Source organism: Chiloscyllium plagiosum, unplaced genomic scaffold (genome assembly GCF_037043375.1).
Source record: "Chiloscyllium plagiosum isolate Xiang-an unplaced genomic scaffold, Cpla_swu_hap1 HiC_scaffold_2, whole genome shotgun sequence".
NCBI lineage: Eukaryota > Metazoa > Chordata > Chondrichthyes > Orectolobiformes > Hemiscylliidae > Chiloscyllium > Chiloscyllium plagiosum.
Window position 1 is genome coordinate 144,248,511 of NW_028270140.1, and position 20,649 is coordinate 144,269,159.

Sequence of the window (20,649 nt, forward strand, 5' to 3'; positions counted from 1 at the left end):
TGGCATCTCCAAATCATACCTTACATATGCTTCCTTCTTTTTCTTAACCAAACCCTCAATTACTTTAGTCATCCAGCATTCCCTATATCTACCAGCCTTTCCTTTCACCCTGACAGGAATATACTTTCTCTGGATTCTCATTATCTCATTTCTGAAGGCTTCCCATTTTCCAGCCGTCCCTTTACCTGCCAACATCTGCCCCCAATCAGCTTTCGAAAGTTCTTGCCTAATACCATCAAAATTGGCTTTTCTCCAATTTAGAACTTCAAGTTTTAGATCTGGTTTATCCTTTTCCATCATTATTTTAAATCTAATACAATTATGGTCGTTGGCCCCAACGTGCTCCCCCACTGACACCTCAGTCACCTGCCCTGCCTTATTGTCTCCAATGAAGTTCTGAAGCAGTGAGTCTGTAAAATTCTTTACCACGGAGGGCTATCAAGGCTGGTACGTTAAGTATCTTCAAGGTAGACAGATGATTAATCAGTAAGGGAATCAAGCATTATGGGGGAAAGTCAAGAGAGTGGCTTTGATCAGCCATGGTCAAATGATGATTGGTGGAGAAGTAAAAATAGGACTGAATGGCCTATTTTTTGCTCTAGTCTTATAGTCTTATGTGTCCAAAGGCTTAGAGTTCATGTGTAGTTTGTATTGTTTCAAAAAGCTGATGCCAGTAAACGTAATCAAATCAACTGTTGAATTAGCCTAAAAGCCTGGAGCATTGATGATATCATTTGAACAGTCACTGCCTGTTCCACAACCCCATTTGAGAATCTCAATAGCTTGGGGAGAGGTCATCTCTGGGAATAATGGAAAAGGTAATTCCAGTGGTACCCAACAACATCAAGATCATTTTAAAACTTTGCCTTCATGGGATGTGGATGTCATGGCTGGGCCAGCATTTTAAGTCCATCCCTAATTGAGTCAACTGCATTGCTATTGGCGTCACATTTTATGACCAGGTGAGGATTGCATATTACCTTCCCTAAAGGGTATTAGTAAACCAGCTGGGTTTTTATGGCATCTAATTCACAGTCATCATTTAATTTGAGTGCTTTTTGAAATGGATTCAAAATTCACCAATTGCCACAGATAGGATTTGAACCCAGAACTTCAGCCTGGGGTTCTGAATCATTAGCCCAGTAACACTACTATTATGCTGCTATTTTCCTGTATACTGGCACACCCGAGGATGGAAGCACTGGATTAGTTTCTGTGTGCATCAGAGCTGCCTTTCAGGTAGCATCTCCCAAAGAGACCTCGGAAAAATTTGAAGTTATCCCTAAAAACATCCAGTGCATACTTCGGCCCAAACTGGAGCCTCATAATTAAGCAAGAACAATCCCATCAGAGATTCTGAAGACCAGGGGACTCCATCAAATCAGTCCTTAGCAACCTACACAGGTTAGCCAGTTGATGCAAGAATGGAGCATTGAAGACAAATTTATTCGCAACTGAGTTATCATCTAAGTACCTTCTGAACATTTGTCAATGTTACAATGATAAGTGATAACCTGGCACTCGAGAATGTTGTTCAATACAAATTGAAGGTACAAAATCCCTGAAAAATAATCTATAGGAATATGGGGACCTTGGATCATAGAATCGCTACAGCGTGAAAACAGGCCATTTGGCCCAACAAGTCAACACCGACCCTCCAAAGAATATCCCACCCAGACCCATTCCCCTGCCCTATAGCTGTACATTCCCACTGCCTAATGCACCTAACCTACACACCCCTGAGCACTATGAGCAATTTAACATGGCTAGTTCATATAACCTACTCATCATTGGACTGTGGGAGGAAACTGGAACACCCAGGGGAACCCCATTCAGACACAGGGAGAGCATGCAAACTCCACAAAAACAGTCACCCTCGGTGGGAATTGAACCCAAGTCCCTGATGTTGTGAGGCAGCAGTGCTAGCCACTGTGCCACTGTGCTGCTTGTGCAATGGATGAGTCTGTTCATTGTGTCGGCTCAAAAGACACTGTCATGACTACTCAAAGGTCCACCTAAAACAAGGAAACTCTGTAGTTGCCATCTTAAAATGGTCACCTGGTACACCTAAAGGTAAAGTGGCGCAGCTGCAGAATCTTTATAATATGGAAATACTCAAGACTACTGCAACTGTAAATATGCAAGCAAAAGGAAGAAAACAGATGAATGTCTTTCAACATTTAGGGCATTTAGGAAATTGGAAATGGAGAATTCATGTTTCTTCATGAAGACTTAAATTGAAAAACCTAGGTGATAGAAATATTCAAGTAAAGGTCAGATCACCAGCACTCGGGGTTAACAAGAATCGCTATATTTTTACAAAATCAAAGAACATCTGAACGTAACTATTTCTTTCAATTCCCAGTCTTGAAAGAGTGATACCCTCTTCCTTGAGTATTCACACAACTGAGTTTGGACTATCTCAGTTTAAATTAATACTTCCAGGGTCTTGACCAAACACTTCTTGTTTGGAACTTTCAAACTAAGCTCCTTACATTGAAATAACTGATTTCTTAACAGTTTTCAACTATCTAACTTCCTCAAAAGAAACTATTTTACTGACCAAACTTCCAAAAAGACCTCTGTAAGACTTCAGTAAAGCCCATTCAAAGACTTTTGAAACAATAGGTATTTCCCTTAAGACAAAAAATAATAATTCAAGATTCTTCTAACTTTATACTGCACCACTCAGTTTGCTCCAAAAATGTGTCCTAATTAAACAAATTCTGATTAGCCACCAAAAACTGTCTTTTTCATGCTGTTGCTAAATCAGATGGCTCCAGAAACCATTACAAATTAATCATTAAACCCATTCAAACCAAATCCCAATGTTGCTAGTTTAAAATTCTAAAAGGAATAATATTAAAGAAAACATGAATGATCCACCTTTCAGCATTATGCACGCAAAGTTTCAGGCTTCAGACTGATGTCTTATCACTATACAGGTGTAAGTACCTGGTGAATCTGTGGTCACAGCAGTTGCACAATGGTGACTACAGTTGGTCCAGCAGAAACACCAGACCCAGTGCAACAGCAAAAAGGACCTCTCAGTAAACTCTGTGGGCAGGGACCAGCGAACTTCCCAGTTTTTGCGTTCCATTCAGAACACCAATGTTTTTTGTGTCTTTCTGTGTGTGTGTGTGTGCGCGTCTAACTGTGTATATATGAGTGAGTGTGTGTGTATGCATGAGTGTGTGTGTACGCACATGTATGGAATGTGTGGAGTTTTATCAGGGGTTAGAATTTTAACTGGTGATAGGTCAGCAGTTCATAGATATTCACTTGTAACTCGAGTGATGCAGCTTCTCCCTGCAAGCCCGAGCCAAATGGGCTGAAGGGTCTCTCCTGTGCGGTGTCTGCCTGAAATTTAGGAAGGGTTGCTGTTCCTCATCATCATTGCTGTTGAATCTCTAAGAAGCCATTCAGCCCATCTGAATTCTTCAGGACCACAGCACGGTGTCTGGTCTCCTCTCTGCCTCCTATCCTCGAATTATTTTTTTAGTTAAAAGCCATCAGTCCCAGATTTTGATCTATGACAATTCCATTTGTTGGATAAATTTACACTCCACTTCAATCCCTTATTGGGAGCAAGGAGTCTTCCCCTCATGAAATATCTCATTTTATACCATATCCTCCAGTGCTAAACACTTATAGTTTTTTTTTTGTTTATTCATTCATGGAACATATCCGTTTCTGACAAGATGCATATGTTGGCTGTCCCTATTTGCATTGAACTGAGAAGTTGCTTAGGTCAATTCAGAGGTAGTCAAGCAGGATTCTGGGAGAACACAGTAAGCTAGGCAGCATCAGGAGGTGGAGAAGTCGATGTTTCAGGTGCAACCCTTCAGCCAATTCAGAGGGAAAATAAGAGTTAACTACATTGCTGTGTGTCAGGACTCCCAGGTAAAGATGGCAGATTTCCAATTCTATAGGACATTAGTGAACGAGATGCGCTTTTACAACAATAGTCATCGTTAGAAAAGCTTTTGAATTCCAGAATCATTAACTGTGTACCCTGGAACTCTGTGGGAAGCTAGAGAACTAATTGCTGGGCCTCTTGCTGAGATATTTGTATCATCGATAGTCATTGGTGAGGTACCGTGGACTGGAGGTTGGCTAACGTGGTGCCACTGTTTAAGAAGGGTGGTAGGGACAAGCCAGTGAGTCTGACATCGGTGGTGGGCAAGTTGTTGGAGGGAATCCTGAGAGACAGCATGTACATGTACTTCGAAAGGAGAAAGTGAGGACTGCAGATGCTGGAGATCAGAGCTGAAAATGTGTTGCTGGAAAAGTGCAGCAAGTCAGGCAGCATCCAAGGAGCAGGAGAATCGACATCTCGGGCATGAGCCCTTCTTCAGGAATGAGGAGAGTGTGCCATTCAGGCTAAGATAAAAGGTAGGGAGGAAGGACTTGGGGGAGGGGCGTTGGAAATTCGATAGGTGGAAGGAGGTTAAGGTGAGGGTGATAGGCCGGAGTGGGGGTGGAGGCGGAGAGGTCAAGAAGAAGATTGCAGGTTAGGAAGGTGGTGCTGAATTCGAGGGTTGGGACTGAGACAAGGTGGGGGGAGGGGAAACGAGGAAGCTGGAAAAATCTGAGTTCATCCCTTGTGGTTGGAGGGTTCCTAGGCGGAAGATGAGGCGCTATGGTCTGGCGATGGAGGAGTCCAAGGACCTGCATGTCCTTGGTGAAGTGGGAGGGGGAGTTGAAGTGTTGAGCCACGGGGTGGTTGGGTTGGTTGGTCCAGGTGTCCCAGAGGTGTTCTCTGAAACGTTCCGCAAGTAGGCGGCCTGTCTCCCCAATATAGAGGAGGCCACATCGGATGCAGCGGATGCAGTAAATGATGTGTGTGGAGGTGCAGGTGAATTTGTGGCGGATATGGAAGGATCCCTTGGGGCCTTGGAGGGAAGTAAGGGGGGAGGTGTGGGCACAAGTTTTGCATTTCTTGCGGTTGCAGGGGAAGGTGACGGGAGTGGAGGTTGGGTTGGTGGGGTTTTGGACCTGACAAGGGAGTCACAGAGGGAGTAGTCTTTTCGGAACGCTGATAGGGGAGGGGAGGGAAATATATCCCTGGTGGTGGGGTCTGTTTGGAGGTGGAGGAAATGACGATGGATGATATGATGTATATGGAGGTTGGTGGGGTGATAGGTGAGGACCAGTGGGGTTCTGTCCTGCTGGTGATTGGAGGGGCAGGGCTCAAGGGCAGAGGAGCGGGAAGTGGAGGAGATGCGGTGGAGAGCATCGTCGATCACGTCTGGGGGGATATTGCGGTCTTTGAAGAAGGAGGCCATTTGGGTTGTTCAGTATTGGAACTGGTCCTCCTGGGAGCAGATGCAGCGGAGACGAAGGAATTGGGAATATGGGATGGCGTTTTTACAGGGGGTCAGGGTGGGAGGAGGTGTAGTCTAGGTCGCTGTGGGAGTCGGTCGGTTTATAGTAAATGTCCGTGTTGATTCAGTCGTCCGAGATAGAAATGGAGAGGTGCAGGAAGGGGAGGGAGGAGTCTGAGACGGTCCAGGTAAATTTGAGGTTGGGGTGGAAGGTGTTGGTAAAGTGGATGAACTGTTCAACCTCCTCATAGGAGCACGAGGCAGCGCCGATACAGTCATCGATGTAGCGGAGGAAAAGGTTGGGGGTGGTGCCAGTGTAGCTGCGGAAGATGGACTGTTCCACATATCCTACGAAGAGGTAGGCATAGCTGGGGCCCATGTGGGTGCCCATGGCTACTCCTTTGGTTTGGAGGAAGTGGGAGGATTGGAAAGAGAAGTTGTTCAGAGTGAGGACCAGTTCAGTCAGTCGAAGGAGAGTGTCAGTGGAAGGGTACTGGTTGGTACGGCGGGAAAGGAAGAAACGGAGGGCTTTGAGTCCTTCGTGATGGGGGATGGCGGTGTACAGGGACTCGATGTCCATGGTGAAGATAAGGCGTTTGGGACCGGGGAAGCGAAAATCATGGAGGAGGTGGAGGGCGTGGGTGGTGTCCCGAACGTAGGTGGGGAGTTCTTGGACTAAGGGGGACAGGACCGTGTCAAGGTATGCAGAGATGAGTGCGGTGGGGCAGGAGTAGGCGGAGACAATAGGTCGGCTGGGGCAGTCAGGTTTGTGGATTTTGGGCAGGAGGTAGAAACGGGCGGTGCGGGGTTGTGGGACTATGAGGTTGGAGGCGGTGGATGGGAGATCCCCTAAGCTGATGAGGTTATGGATGGTCTGGGAGATGATGGTTTGGTGGAGGGGGGTGGGGTCATGGTCAAGGGGGCAGTAGGAGGAGGTGTCCGCGAGCTGGCGTTTAGCCTCAGCGGTGTAAAGGTCGGTGCGCCAAACTACTACCGTGCCTCCCTTGTCTGCTGGTTTGATAGTGAGGTTGGGGTTGGAGCGGAGGAAGTGGAGGGCTGCACATTCCGAGGGTGAGAGGTTGGAGTGGGTGAGAGGGGTGGAGAAGTTGAGGCGGTTAATGTCACGGCGGCAGTTGGCTATGAAGAGATCGAGGGTGGGTAAGAGGCCAGCATGGGGTGTCCAGGTGGATGGGGTATGTTGGAGGCAGGAGAAGGGGTCGTCAGAGGGTGGGCGAGAATCCTTGTTGAAGAAGTAGGCGCGGAGACGAAGGTGGCGGAAGAATTGTTCGATGTCTCGCCACGTGTTGAACTCGTTAATCTGAGACCGTAGGGGAATGAAGGTGAGGCCTCTGCTGAGGACTGATCTTTCATCCTCAAAGAGGGGTAGTTCTGGAGGGATGGTGAAAACACGGCAGGGCTGGGAGCTAGAACCTGGTGTGGGGCTGGAACTGGGAGTGGGGGCGGGGTTAGGCGTGGGGGCGGGAATCGGGGGTGGGGATGGAGATCGGGGCGGGGGTGGGGTTCGGCTTGGGGGCGGGGTTAGGCGTGCGAATGGAGATCGGCGTGGTGACGGAGATCGGCGTGGGGGCGGAGACGCATGCAGCGTTGTCGTTGTGCAGGTGAGTGATGTCACTGAGGGCGGAAGTGGCTGCGGCGATGGCAGCCCCGGGGGCGGATGTGGCTGTGGCGATGGCAGAAACGGTGTTGTTCCCGTTAGCCATGGACCCCGCGGAGGCTGCGAATCTGTCGGCGATGGTCTTCCTGGCGATCATGGAGGCAGTTGTATTTGGAAAGCAAAGACTGATTAGGGATAGTCAGCATGGCTTTGTGCGTGGGAAATCATGTATCACAAACTTGATTGAGATTTTTGTAGAGGTAACAAAGAGGATTGATGAGGGCAGAGCAGTGATGTGATCTATATGGACTTCAGTAAGGCGTTCAACAAGGTTCCCCATGGGAGACTGATTAGCAAGGTTGGATCTCGCGGAATACAGGGAGAACTAGCCATTTGATACAGAACTGGCTCAAAGGTAGAAGACAGAGGGTGGTGGTGGAGGGTTGTTTTTCAGACTGGAGGCCTGTGACCAGTGGAGTGCCACAAGGATCGGTGCTGGGTCCACTACTTTTCGTCAGCTATATAAAAGATTTGGATGTGAGAATAAGAGTTACAGTTACTAAGTTTGCAGATGACACCAAAATTGGAGGTGTAGTGGACAGCGAAGAAGGTTACCTCATGATTACAACAGGATCTGGACCAGATGGGCCAATGGGCTGAGAAGTGGCAGATGGAGTTTAATTCAGATAAATGTGAGGTGCTGCATTTTGGGAAAGCAAATCTTAGCAGGACTTACACACTTAATGGTAAGGTCCTAAGGAATGTTGCTTAACAAAGAGACCTTGGAGTGCAGGTTCATAGTTCCTTGAAAGTGGAATCGCAGGTAGATAGGATGGTGCAGAAAGTGTTTGGCATGCTTTTGTTTATTAGTCAGAGTTGAGTACAGGAGTTGGGAAGTCATGTTGTGGCTGTACAGGACATTAGTTAGGTTACTGTTGGAATATTGCATGCAATTCTGGTCTCCTTCCTATCGGAAGGATGTTGAGGCTTGAAAGGGTTCAGAAAAGATTTACAAGGATGTTGCCAGTGTTGGAGGATTTGAGCTATAGGGAAGAGGCTGAACAGGCTGGGGCTGTTTTCCCTGGAGTGTCGGAGGTTAAAGGGTGACCTTATAGAGGTTTACAAAGTCGTGAGGGGCATGGATAGGTTTAGCAGACAAAATCTTTTCCCTGGGGTAGGGGCTGTTTTCCCTGGAGTGTTGGAGGCTGAAGGGTGACCTTAAAGAGGTTTACAAAGTCATGAGGGGCATGGATAAGATAAGTAGACAAGGTCTTTTCCCTGGGGTTCAGGGAGTCCAGAACTAGAGGGCATAGTTTTAGGATGAGGGGAAAGATATAAAAGAGACCTAAGGGGCAACCCTTTCACGCAGACGGTGGTACGTATATGGAATGAGCTGCCAGAGCAAGTGGTGGAGGCTGGTACAATAGCAACATTTTAAAGGCATCTAGATGAGTATATTTATAGCAAGGATTTGGAGGGATATGGGCCGGGTGCTGGCAGGTGGGACTAGATTGGGTTGGGATATCTGGTCGGCATGGACGGGTTGGACTGAAGGGTCTGTTTCCATGCTGTACATCTCTATGACTCTAGAATTTGTTAATGTGTCATTCTTGTTCATTACTGAAACCTACACCATGCTTCCTATCAACCAAGGTCTGAAAGTCAAGGAAACTGGGGACTTTATGTACTTTGTTAGAATGTTTAGTTTTCCAGAGCACTGCCTCAGCTTTGAAAAATGTGAGAATGAAACATCAGGTCATTAATTACGGAGAAATTTAGGCCATGCCTGAATTTTTGTTTTATTGTAAATGAGGAAATGAATTTCACTATTTGTTTAAATCGTTCTGACTTCTGAAATGATAATACTGTGATCTTTGAGAGGGTGAGAACTCTGAAGTGGTAAACATAATTGCTTGTGTGCTGGTGTGTGTTACAGAATTCCAGAATTAGTCTCCTGGATGAAGGATCTGCAAAAACGTGTTCATAATCCTCCAACCGTCAGCTACAGTCCTGATCGAGGACAGATGGAGCTCTGTGTCACCAACGGCAGTCAGGAGGGATTAAGTAAGGTGCGGCAATTACTGCACAGGCTGTCTGGAAAGTTGCCAACTAAATAAAATATTGATGGGTGGGGCAGTTTCCAAAGCAAAAAGGATCTAATGGATAATAAACACAAAAAGATACACGTGGGACATGGCTCCTCTGGCTGTGACAGCTTTTATTGCCCATCCCCTGGAGGAGGCAGTGCTGAGCCACTTTCCTGGACTTCTGCAGTCATAGGGGAGTTGTGGGTGTGCTGTTAGGAGAGGAATTTCTTGGCCCAGTAACTTTGAGGGAACAGCGATTATAGTTCCAAGTCAGGATGGCATGCAACTCTGTTAAGGAAGTTTCTTCTTCTTCTATATGCAAACAAGCGATAATTCTCAGAATAAGTGGGAGATGAGGAGGAATTTCTTCTCTCAAGAGATGCACGAATCTGTGGACTTCTTTACAACAAAGGATATTGCCTGGGTTGGAGGATTTGACCTACAGGAAGATGTTGAATGGACTGGGGCTGTTTTCCCTGGAGTGTCAAGAGGCTGACGGGGTGACCAGATAGAGGTTTATAAAATCAATGGGGGGTTTGGATAGGATAAATGGACAAAGTCTCCTGGGGTGGAGAGATCAGAACTAGAGGGCAAAGGTTTACGGTTAGAAGGGAAAGATATGAAAGAGACCTGAGGGGCAATTGTTTCACGCAGATGATGGTACGTGTATGGAATGAGCTGCGAGAGTAAGTGATGGAGGCTGGTACAATTGAAACATTTAAAGGGCACCTGGATGGGTATATGATTAGGAAGGGTTTGGAGGGATATGGGCAGTATTGGGTTGGAATATCTGGTCGGTATGGACAAGTTGGACCGAAGGGTCTGTTTCCGTGCTGTACATCTCTGTGACTCTATAACTCTCAGCACTATCGAGGCTGGTTCATTAAGTATATTCAAGGTTCCGATTTCTCAGATTGTTAATCAGGGAGAGAATCATGGATTATTGGGAAAGGTTAGGAAATTGCGATTGAGAATTATTAGGATCTCATTGAAAGGGGCAGCAGATTCAATGGGCTGATTTCTGTTCATTATGTCTGATAGTCTTATGGCCTTACAATTGTCAGGGAGACTACCCCCAAGAGTAGCTGCCAATTTGCAATGGAGTAAATGTAGTGAAAATACGAGGATGTAAGAATTAAGAGGAGTCGATCATATGGTCAGTCCAGCTGGCTCTGTTCTCCTGTACAATCTTAAGGTTGAACTCCACTTTGTCTCCCATTCCCTATTTCCCTGAGAAACCAAAAGAATCTATCAATCCCAGTTTTAAATATATTCAGCGCTGGAGCATCCACAACCTTCGAGGGTAGCAAGTTCCCCCATTGATTCGCAATCTTTTGAGTCTGAGTCATTTCTCATTACCATTCAAAATGTTCAGCTCCTTCTCCTGAAACAGTGTCCCCTCCCCGTGTTTAAGATTCCCCGCCCAGCAGAAACAGTCTCTCGGCATCTGCTCTGTTAAAGGTCCCTCAGAGCCCTGTTCAAAGAGGTTATCTCATTGAACCAAACTGTACAGAATATAGGGCCAATTTATGGAGTTCCATACCATTGAGCAAGCTACGCACTCACCCCCACCAGTGTGAGGGCCCAATTTGGTGTGCCTTCACTGTCCTGCCTCCAATACAAGTGTATCCTTTCATAAAAAAACAGGAGGTGATGGCCCTTTCAGTGTATTATCACTTGACTATTGATCCAGAGACTGGATTCTGGATCAGTGGTGCTGGAAGAGCACAGCAGTTTAGGCAGCATCCAAGGAGCAGCGAAATCGACATTTCGGGCAAAAGCCCTTCATCAGGAATAAAGGCAGTGAGCCTGAAGCGTGGAGAGATAAGCTAGAGGAGGGTGGGGGTGGGGAGAAAGTAGCATAGAGTACAATGGGTGAGTAGGGGAGGGGATAAAGGTGATAAGTCAGGGAGGAGAGGGTGGAGTGGATAGGTGGAAAAGGAGATAGGCAGGTAGGACAAGTCCGGACAAGTCATGGGGACAGTGCTGAGCTGGAAGTTTGGAACTAGGGTGAGGTGGGGGAAGGGGAAATGAGGAAACTGTTGAAGTCCACATTGATGCCCTGGGGTTGAAATGTTCCGAGGCGTAAGATGAGGCGTTCTTCCTCCAGGCATCTGTTGGTGAGGGAGCGGCAGTGAAGGAGGCCCAGGACCTCCATGTCCTTGGCAGAGTGAGAGGGGGAGTTGAAATATTGGGCCACAGGGCGGTGTGGTTGATTGGTGCGGGTGACCCGGAGATGTTCCCTAAAGCACTCTGCTAGGAGGCGCCCAGTCTCCCCAATGTAGAGGAGACCGCATCGGGAGCAACGTATACAATAAATGATATTAGTGATGTGCAATTAAGACTTTGATGGACGTGGAAGGCTCCTTTAGGGCCTTGGATAGAGGTGAGGGAGGAGGTGTGGGCGCAGGTTTTACAGTTCCTGCGGTGGCAGAGGAAGGTGCCAGGATGGGAGGGTGGGTTGTAGGGGGCGTGGACCTGACCAGTTAGTCACGGAGGGAACGGTCTTTGCGGAAGGCGGAAAGGGGTGGGGAGGGAAATATATCCCTGGTGGTGGGGTCTTTTTGGAGGTGGCGGAAATGTCGGTGGATGATTTGGTTTATGCGAAGGTTGGTAGGGTGGAAGGTGAGCACCAGGGGCGTTCTGTCCTTGTTACGGTTGGAGGGGTGGGGTCTGAGGGCGGAGGTGCGGGATGTGAGACCCAGGTAATATTCTGGGGACCCAGGCTCAAACCCTGTCATGGCAGATGATAGTGTTTCAATTTGATAAAATTCAGCAGTTCAGAGTCTAAAGACGTCCATGAATCCGTGGTCAATTGTCATGAAAAGCTCATCATGTGTATTAACCTCCTTCAGGAATGCAAATTGCCACCCTCGCCCAGTCTGGCCGATATGTGACTCCAGACCCACAGCAATGTGGTTGACTCTTAGTTGCCCTCTGGGCAATTAGGGATGGGCAATAAATGCTGGCCTGGCCAGTGATGCCCACATCCCGTGAATGAGTTGAAGAAAGGGGCTGAGGAACCTGGAACCCAATGAATCATTTCACAGATAAGATGAGGAGACATTTCTTGGTGCAACCAGTTGTGAATCTATGGGATATTCTACCTTGGTGGTTTTGTGCCCCATCGTTGAATGCATTTAAGGCTGAGATAGCCAGACCATAGAACCATACAGTACAAAAGAGGCCCTTCAGCCCATTCGGTCTGTACCAGCATGGTGGCTCAGTGGTTACCACTGCCACCTCACAGCACCAGGGTCCCAGGTTCAATTACAGCCTCAGACGACTGTTTGCATATTCTCTCCGTGTCTGCATGGATTTTCTCCGGGTGCTCCAGTTTCCTTCCAAAAAGTTGTGCAGGTCAGGTAAATTGCCCTTCGTGCTAGGTGCCTTAGTCAGAGGGAAATGGGTCTGGATGGGTTACTTTTCAGAGGGTCAGTGTGGACTGGTTGGGCCGAAGGGCCTGTTTCCACACTGCAGGGAATCTAATCTAATCAAATAAAATGTACTACTATCCAGACTAATCCCATTTTCCAACACTAGGCACGTAGCCTTGCATACATTAAGGGCTCATCCAAGTATTTTTTAAAGCAGGCGAGACATACGAATGGGATGGGGGGTGAGCTGAGACAAGTCAGAAGAACAGCATGGGGTGGGGTGGAGTGGGGTGGGGTGGGGTGGAGTGGAATGCATACATGATATAACTGCACAGACGACAGTATTCCATCACCAAGTCACCCTTTATTTACATTTACACAGTATATTGGCTGAGACCAGCCAGCTCAGAGTCAGTCCCTGAAGTGAGGAGATTCTGAATCCCATGTTTTGACTTTATTTTTCCCCGGTTATATTCTTTTCCTTTTTGTTTTGTTTCCCCCACACTATTGCCATTCGAGCAGAAGTGCTCATATTCCCCAGCACTCACATTTGTGTGTGTAAGATACAGTGAAAAAAACTTTATTTCCCTTTTTTGTATTGTATTAAACTGTACAAAGTACAAACAAGCTGTCACCAATGAACAATAAACAGCAGTTTGCAAGAAACAGCAATTTCCAGGGGAAAGGGGCAGCAAGGCCAAACCCCAAACCCCACAACCAGTTCACATGGAAATGTGGACAATATTCCCGGTTTATACTGGTCAGCCAGGCCCAGGTTAAGGATCCTAATCAAGGATCTCATAGTCAATAAGATCCACCTGGTTCCAATCACCACAGTAGGAAAGATGGAAGATTGAGTTGTTATCTTATTAAATGCAATGTAAACGTTTTGTGGATCTCTGCTAGTAAATAATATTCACTATTAAAGCTAATGGGGAATGCTGGAGAAAGGTCTTTGTCCGTTTCTCCTGTAAGGTGACAGGGTGATGTGATGTTTAGGAAGGAGGTTGCTCTCAAACCTTCTCACAGGGATTTCTATGTTCCCTCTCCAGGTATTTGAGATGCTCCTAGCTCCTGATGACTTCATTCTTCTCGACACACCGACATATCCTGGGACATTATCAGCAGTAAGAAGTGCCTGATGTTTGCTTGCAAAGGGCCAATTCAAAAGGGAGGCAATGGCCTAGTAATATTACCACAGGACTATTAACCCAGAGACCCTGGTAATGTCCTGAGGACCTGGGTTTGAATTCTGCCCTGGCAGCTGGTGGAATTTGAATTCAATGGAGAGAAAACAGTCTAATGCTGACCATGAAATCATTACAAGTGTACAAGATGATTAGGGGGTTAGATAGGGTCGACAGTATGAACCTTTTCCCGCGTATGGAGTCGGGTATTACAAGGGGGCATAGCTTTAAATTAAGGGGGGGTAGATATAGGACTGATGTTAGGGGTAGGTTCTTCACTCAGCGAGTCGTTAGTTCATGGAATGCCCTGCCAGTAACAGTGGTGGACTCTCCCTCTTTATGGGCATTTAAGAGGGCATTGGATAGGTATATGGAGGATAGTGGGTTAGTGTAGTTTAGGTGGGCTTGGATCGGCGCAACATCGAGGGCCCAAGGGCCTGTACTGCGCTGTATTCTTCTATGTTCTATGTTCTATGTTCTATTGTCGATTGTTGGAAAAACCAATCTGGTTCATTAACGTCTTTTAACTGCCATCCTTACCTGGTATGGCCTACATGTGACTCCAGATCCACAGCAATGCCCTTGACTCTTAAACAGCCTAGCCAGCGATGCCCTCATCCCATTTATAAAATAAAGCGCATTCCTGTCCACGCAGGGTCACAGCATCATTACAGTGCAGAGGAAGACCATGCAGCCCACCTTCTAGGAGCTAACCAGCCATATGAGTATCTCACCTCATTGCATTCTCCTATCTTCTCCCCACAACCCTGCGTATTCTTCCTAATCAAATAACCATCCGATTCCTTTCTCAGTATTTTAAGGGAAGCTGCCTCCAGCACATTGTCAGGCTATATACTCTAGGCTCTAAACAGTTATTATGGAAAAATGGTTTTCCTCAAATTGCTTTTTTTCCTTTGTTTATGAATTGGTTAAATCTGTGCACTCTCCTTGACCCCATCATGAATGGGAACATTTTCTCCCTCATTAATCAGTCAGGTGGACATAAAATATCCCCTCCCGCACTAGTTAAAGACTAGCAGGGTTATTGTCCTGATTAACATGTATCTGACAATCAACATCACCACAACCATGCTGTTTCTCCAGTCATTGTCATGTTGCTGGTTGTGAGAGCTCACGAGAGATCAATGGATTTCACTGTTTCCCTGCATTATAACAGCCATTCTACTCTATTAGCTAGACATCCTGAGAACATAAAAGGTAGTATTGAAGTTAGGGGCTGCATGGTGGCTCAGTAGTTAGCCCTGCTGCCTCAAGGCACCAGGGACCCAGGTTCACTTCCACCCTTAAGCAACTGTCTGTGTAGAGTTTGATTGTTCTCCCTATGTCTGCGTGAGTTTCCTCCGGGTGCCCTGGTTTCTTCCCACAGTCCAAAGATGTGCAGGTCAGGTAAATTGGCCATGATCTTATTGAATAATGAAACAGGCTGGAAGGGCTGAGTGGCCTACTCCTACTCTGATTTTCTATGCTTCATTCACCTTCCCGTACCTCTGCCTGATGCTGGCAGGACCAGGCCTTGCGCTGAGCTGAACCTAACACTCTTCCCTGCACGTTCTTCTATCCCAGTCAGATGGATGATCCATCCTGACGATGGATTGATTATTCATTCTAACCACCACCAGCACCACCTTCCTACCGTGGGAGCTAGGGCAGTTGAATAATCAGATCAACAATCTGCATAGCCCCTGGGCTGAGTCTGAGCAACATTCTCACTCAAGATCTACATTAATCAGCGCTGTTACCAGCTGAAGGGAGGAGCACTTCTTTTAACAAACCATTAATTCATTCACCAGCGCTGGGCCAGGAATTGCTCTTTACTGTGTTGAGGGAGGTGCCAATCAGTAAGTCTCTGCTCTTACTTGTTTCCATTCTTGTTTCGACTCAGCTCAGACCTCTAGGCTGCAAGATCCTCAGCATTTTGAGTGATGAACACGGACTCATTCCTGAATCCCTGTCAGAAGTCCTTTCAAAGTGGGCACCAGAGGAGGCGAAGAATCCGGACTCCGACGTACCAAGGATTTTGTACACAATTCCAAATGGTGGAAACCCAACTGGAGCTTCCATGACAGCTGATCGGAAGCGGGAGGTGTACCAGGTATGGCAAATGCCAGATATTCCTAGACGGTCAGGTAGCTGTAATGTTTTAAAGAGGTCGTCATACACAATCAGCCATCTCTAACAGGCACACGTGGTCCATCTGCATGACATTTTATCACGAGTAACCGGAAAGTATTTTGCAAATGCAGCAATTAAGGTATTTTCGTGTGTGTGTTTGGCTGCTCCTGTTCAGCAAGTTCTTCATTAAATCAACTTTAAAAATCACTTTGCATTTGGACACAAATAATGTTTTTGGCAAGGTTAACACACCGCACCACTTCTTGACATTGTAGCCAACCCCTACTGCTTTAACCTAAGGGAAATGCTACATTGATGAAGGTTTGCTGCCATTCATAAGAGCAGGGTTGTATTATCCAATTCAACTTCCCATCAGAAGGGGAGTGGAACATTGAATATGGAGCTAGGGAAGGGGAAATGGAACTGGCTGAGAACCTCTCCCAGAAAGCCAGCATGAATACCATAGACTGAATGGCCTCCCTCTAAGCTGAAACCATTCTATGATTCAATATGCTCTACTGCATAGAGCCCACAATGGATTTAGGGTGGCACGGTGGCTCAGTAGTTCGCACTGCTGCCTCACTGCGCCAAGGACCCAGGTTTGATTCCACCTTCAGGCGACTGTGTGGAGTTTGCACGTTCTCCCCGTGTCTGCGTGGGTTTCCTCTGGGTGCTCTGGTTTCCTCCCACAATCCAAAGATGTGCAGGTTAGGTGAGTTGGCCGTGCTAACTTGTCCATCGTGTCCAGAGATTTGCAGACTAGATGGGTTAGTCATGGGAAATGCAGGGTTTTCGGGATGGGGGGGTGGGTCTGCGTGGGATACTCTTCAGAGGGTTGATTTAGACACAGTGGGCCAAATGGACTGCTTCCACACAGTAGGGATTTTATGATACTATGAACTCCACTTACGCATAGAGGCAGGCTATAATTGGAACAGAATAGTGTTACAAAAATCAAAATCGAAATCCACCCCTCCCCACTCTGTGAGCCATACCAGAAGTGTCAACATCTTGTTTACCAAAAATGACCAGCTTCTCTTTTTTCTGAATAACAGGAATAGGCTTTTAAAAAGCTTCTTCAATAAGCTTGAAAGAAACATTTTTTATTGTGAACAAACGTATTATTTTTTTAAAAGTGGCAAACAGATTATTAATTAAGCTACTGAGTCATAGAGGCCTACAGCACAGAATAAGGCCTTTTCGGTGAATCAAGTCTGCACCTAACTATTCAAAAATAAGCACCTCTTGAATCCCATTTTGCAGCATTGGGCCCATAGCCCTGTCTGTCTTGGTATCACAAGTCCACATCTGGATACTCCATAACTGTTGTGAAGGTTTCTGTCTCAAACCCCCTGACAGACGATGCAGATTTAAATTGTATCCCCTTACTCCCAAACAAACACACGTTCATACAGAGACAGAACAAAATGACACAGCTCTGCAGAGCAATTGTGATTGAAAAGATGGGGAGAACGTGTGTTGATCAAGAGTTTAAACTAAAAGTGTATATTGAGACGACTTTCTCACAATCCCTTCAGTTGCTTGTCAATAAGCAATGAAAGATGCGTCGTGTGGGTTGCAGGTCAGATTTTACAGCTAAGTTAATAATTCACGTTTCAGAGTTTGAGGAGATCAGAATATTGATTTCTGAAACTTTTGTTTTCCAATCCTCAGTTAATACCTCAAAAATATTTCTTCAACGCCAAGAGTTATATTTTAGCTTACTGAGAAAAATGAGACATTTTTCCCCATTAGCAGCTTATTCCAGCCTCCCACAGCTTCCAAGTTTGTGGCAAAACATGCACCAACTTAGTCCAGAGGCTGTTGCTAGGCAACTTTCAGTATTGGATCCCTTCCAAAACCCTGCCTATAATTAGATGTTGTTAGGCATTTTCTTGTCCCTCTTTGAAAGCTTCTCTTCCAAAGTCACTGACTCATTTCAAACAGGACAAAAGAAAGAAGAACAAATGGATTTTTTTGGTGACTAAATAAGAGGTATGACACGCTTTGACACCAGTGACCCTGGCCACCAGGAGCTGCTGACCAATCAGAGGCTGTCAACTTCTGGGTCTTAAAGCCCACTAGTCATGGCCTACTTTTCATGTGATGAGTAGGTAAGTCTTGTTTGTCCTGTCCTCTTGAGTTGAGGGTCACAGGGAGAGGGTGGTTTTGTTCGTCCACAGGAAGCAGGTGTCACTGGCTAGGGCAACATTTATTGCCCAGAGGGCACTTAAGAGTCAGTCATATTATTGTAGATCTTGAGTCACGTGTAGGCCAGACCAGCTAAGGATGTCTGATGGGTTTAAACTGCCTGTTGTTTTTAACAACGATCAACAGTGTTTTCACCGTCTAGCTTTTATTTTATCCCAGATTTTGGATTTGAATTTAAATTTCACCATCTGCCATGGTGGGATTCAAACAGAAACAGATTCACCAGAACATTAGCCTGGGATTACTGACCCAGTGATGTTACCACCAACCCCACCCCATGGTATGTCATGTTGGTCAGAGGCAAAGGCTGGGCTTTCAGAGGCCACCTCTTTGCCTGCCAGTGGTGGCTCTGATTGGGGCAACTGGAGGGGCTACCCCTCACCAAACCTGGTGAAATAACTCCACAAAGGCTGGACTCCTGTCACTGAGTCACCCTTTATTCACTCGTCCAGAGTCCGTGACACTGGTCCAACTTCCTCAGAGCCAGCTCCTGACACTCTTGTTTCTATCTGTCAGCCAGGGCTCCCAGATTAACAGCTCCAATCAGGGAACTCACCATTACAATCACTGTGGTCGGTAGCTGTGGTGACTCAATCAGCAAACTAGCTCCTTTTTCATGCTTGCTGGGCAGGCTGTTGATTTGGGAAATGTTGAGTTGAAGTCATTAAGCAGCTATTTAAGGGTCTTAATAGCTGGTGAATCCAAAAACAACCCCATGGACCTTTCCCATGCAGGTCATTGCAGTGGTGGTAAGAGGGGTTGGGTTTCTCTCCAAGCAAATTTTCCAAATGATTTACCCCATCCCCCCGCCACCTCCAGAGAGGCTCCAACCACATACCTGCACCATCCCAAAGACTACCTCTTCTTGGTACCTAACCTTGGCCAATTCCACCCGGCCACAGCACACTGACTGCTGATGCTCTTATTCGGACCTTCTGTCATCTCGAGGCTCGCATAATAGACAACCTCTCAAATTCTAAAACGGAAGAAAACAACACTGGATGCCGGAGATCTGAGGCAAAGATATAAATTTGATGGAGAAACTCAGCAGGTCTCGCTGCACTCTGTGGAGCGAAAGCAGAGTTAACGTTTTCGGTTTCTGTGACCCTTCTTCACATGTGCAGAATAGCTAGGAAAAGGTGGTCTATATGCTGAAGACAGGAGGTAGGGCTAAATGATAAGTGGAGACACGGCCCAGAGGGAGAGAAAGACATTCAGAGAAAAGGCTGGATAGTACTAAGCCAAGGAGGCAGAAATAATAATAATGGGGACCGTAAGTAGATGAAAATTGGATGGCAGTGCTGACAGTCCCATCTCCAATTTCTGCTTTTGTCTCCAATTCTAAACTCAATCATCATCAGAAACTCTGCCCACACTGTGTTCACCTCTCACCACTGTATTCACTTATCTACACAGGTTCAAAGTAAAGTAGCGTACAGGTCTTTTTAAAAAAATTCTCAGCCTTATTTTCCGATCACACCATCACTCCACCCTTCCTGACTCTGTGCCCTGTTCCAGACTTACATTACTCGGAGATACCTATATTCTCCTAACTCAGGCCTCAAGGACATATTAAATTTTAATTGCTGTTAGTTTTGCCTTCAGCCAATTAGACGCTAAGATGTTTAAAACCCCCTGATATGTTTGCATCTCTCTATATCCCTTTCGTCCTTTCAGACCTTCTTTTAAAGCATACTTTTTTGACCAAAAAGTGTGCCCTTATGTGGCTCAGTGTCAAAACTGGCTTTCTTGTATTTCTGTGAAGCATCTTAGATTATATCATTGTGTAAAGGCTCCTTATAAAATGTTGTGATAAGAATGGAAGAAAGGTGTCAGTTTTTTATCTCAAGTTTGAATCCCACCAGTTGAAAATTTTAACTTATTCTTGTTAAAATGGAGGATCAGCAAAAGTGACCGTGAAGCTGTTGTAAATTGTTAACCAGAAAGCACGGTAATGTTCGTCCAGATTTTTTTACCCATGCCTCAGGCCTGGACTTTGAGTCCGTGACCTCCTTTTTCATGATGTTGCCATCTCAATTTGATATGAGGCTCACTGATCCAAAGTAATTAGTTAGCAAACTTGCACAAGAATGTGGTGAGAAAAATAGCTTACAAAAGAAAGAACGATGGATGCTGGAAGTCATGCCTTCTGAAGATGGGTCGTTGGACCCGAAACGTTAACTCTGCTTTCTCCCCAAAGATGCTGCCAGAGCTGTTGAATTTTTCCAGTAATTTCTGTTTTAATCTTGAAAATATTCCCATTTGACCCATTGAATCCAGTCTGTAGTTTGACTCATTATGACACCACAGTTAGATTAAGCTGGTATAATCATGAAACCACGTGCTAGAGGTATGAACTCTTGAAACAGTTATGTCAAGTTAATGTTTAACTTTTATAAAAATACAAGCTAAGCAAGTTCTATTTTACTGATGTCAAATATTGTCAAATGTTAAATTTCCAGGAAGTGTTTGGGAAATCCTACGCGCCAAACATTATGATGGAAAATGGAAGTTCATTCTCAAGGAGTAACATGCTAGCACACTGAAGGTTGGCTAGCTAACAGCAGAGCAAAGCAGATACAAATGGGTCATTTTCTGGTTGGCAAGGTGTAACGAGTGGTGTGCCACAGAGTAGAGGGCTGGAGCCTTTATATACATGACTTAGATAAGGGATTGAAGTAAGCTAGTACAGTTACCTACAGAGTAGGGACC

General features: G+C 46.0%; 1 protein-coding gene across 1 annotated transcript in view; it reads left to right on the forward strand.

Annotated features, from left to right (window-relative positions):
* The window catches only part of aadat (aminoadipate aminotransferase), an 88,914-nt gene that overhangs the window by 14,799 nt on the left and 53,466 nt on the right, over positions 1–20,649 (forward strand). The window contains exons 5-7 of the mRNA XM_043703414.2: positions 8,879–9,011; positions 13,459–13,533; positions 15,497–15,706. Coding sequence (XP_043559349.2) covers positions 8,879–9,011; positions 13,459–13,533; positions 15,497–15,706 — 418 coding nt within the window. The remainder of the gene's footprint in view (positions 1–8,878; positions 9,012–13,458; positions 13,534–15,496; positions 15,707–20,649) is intronic.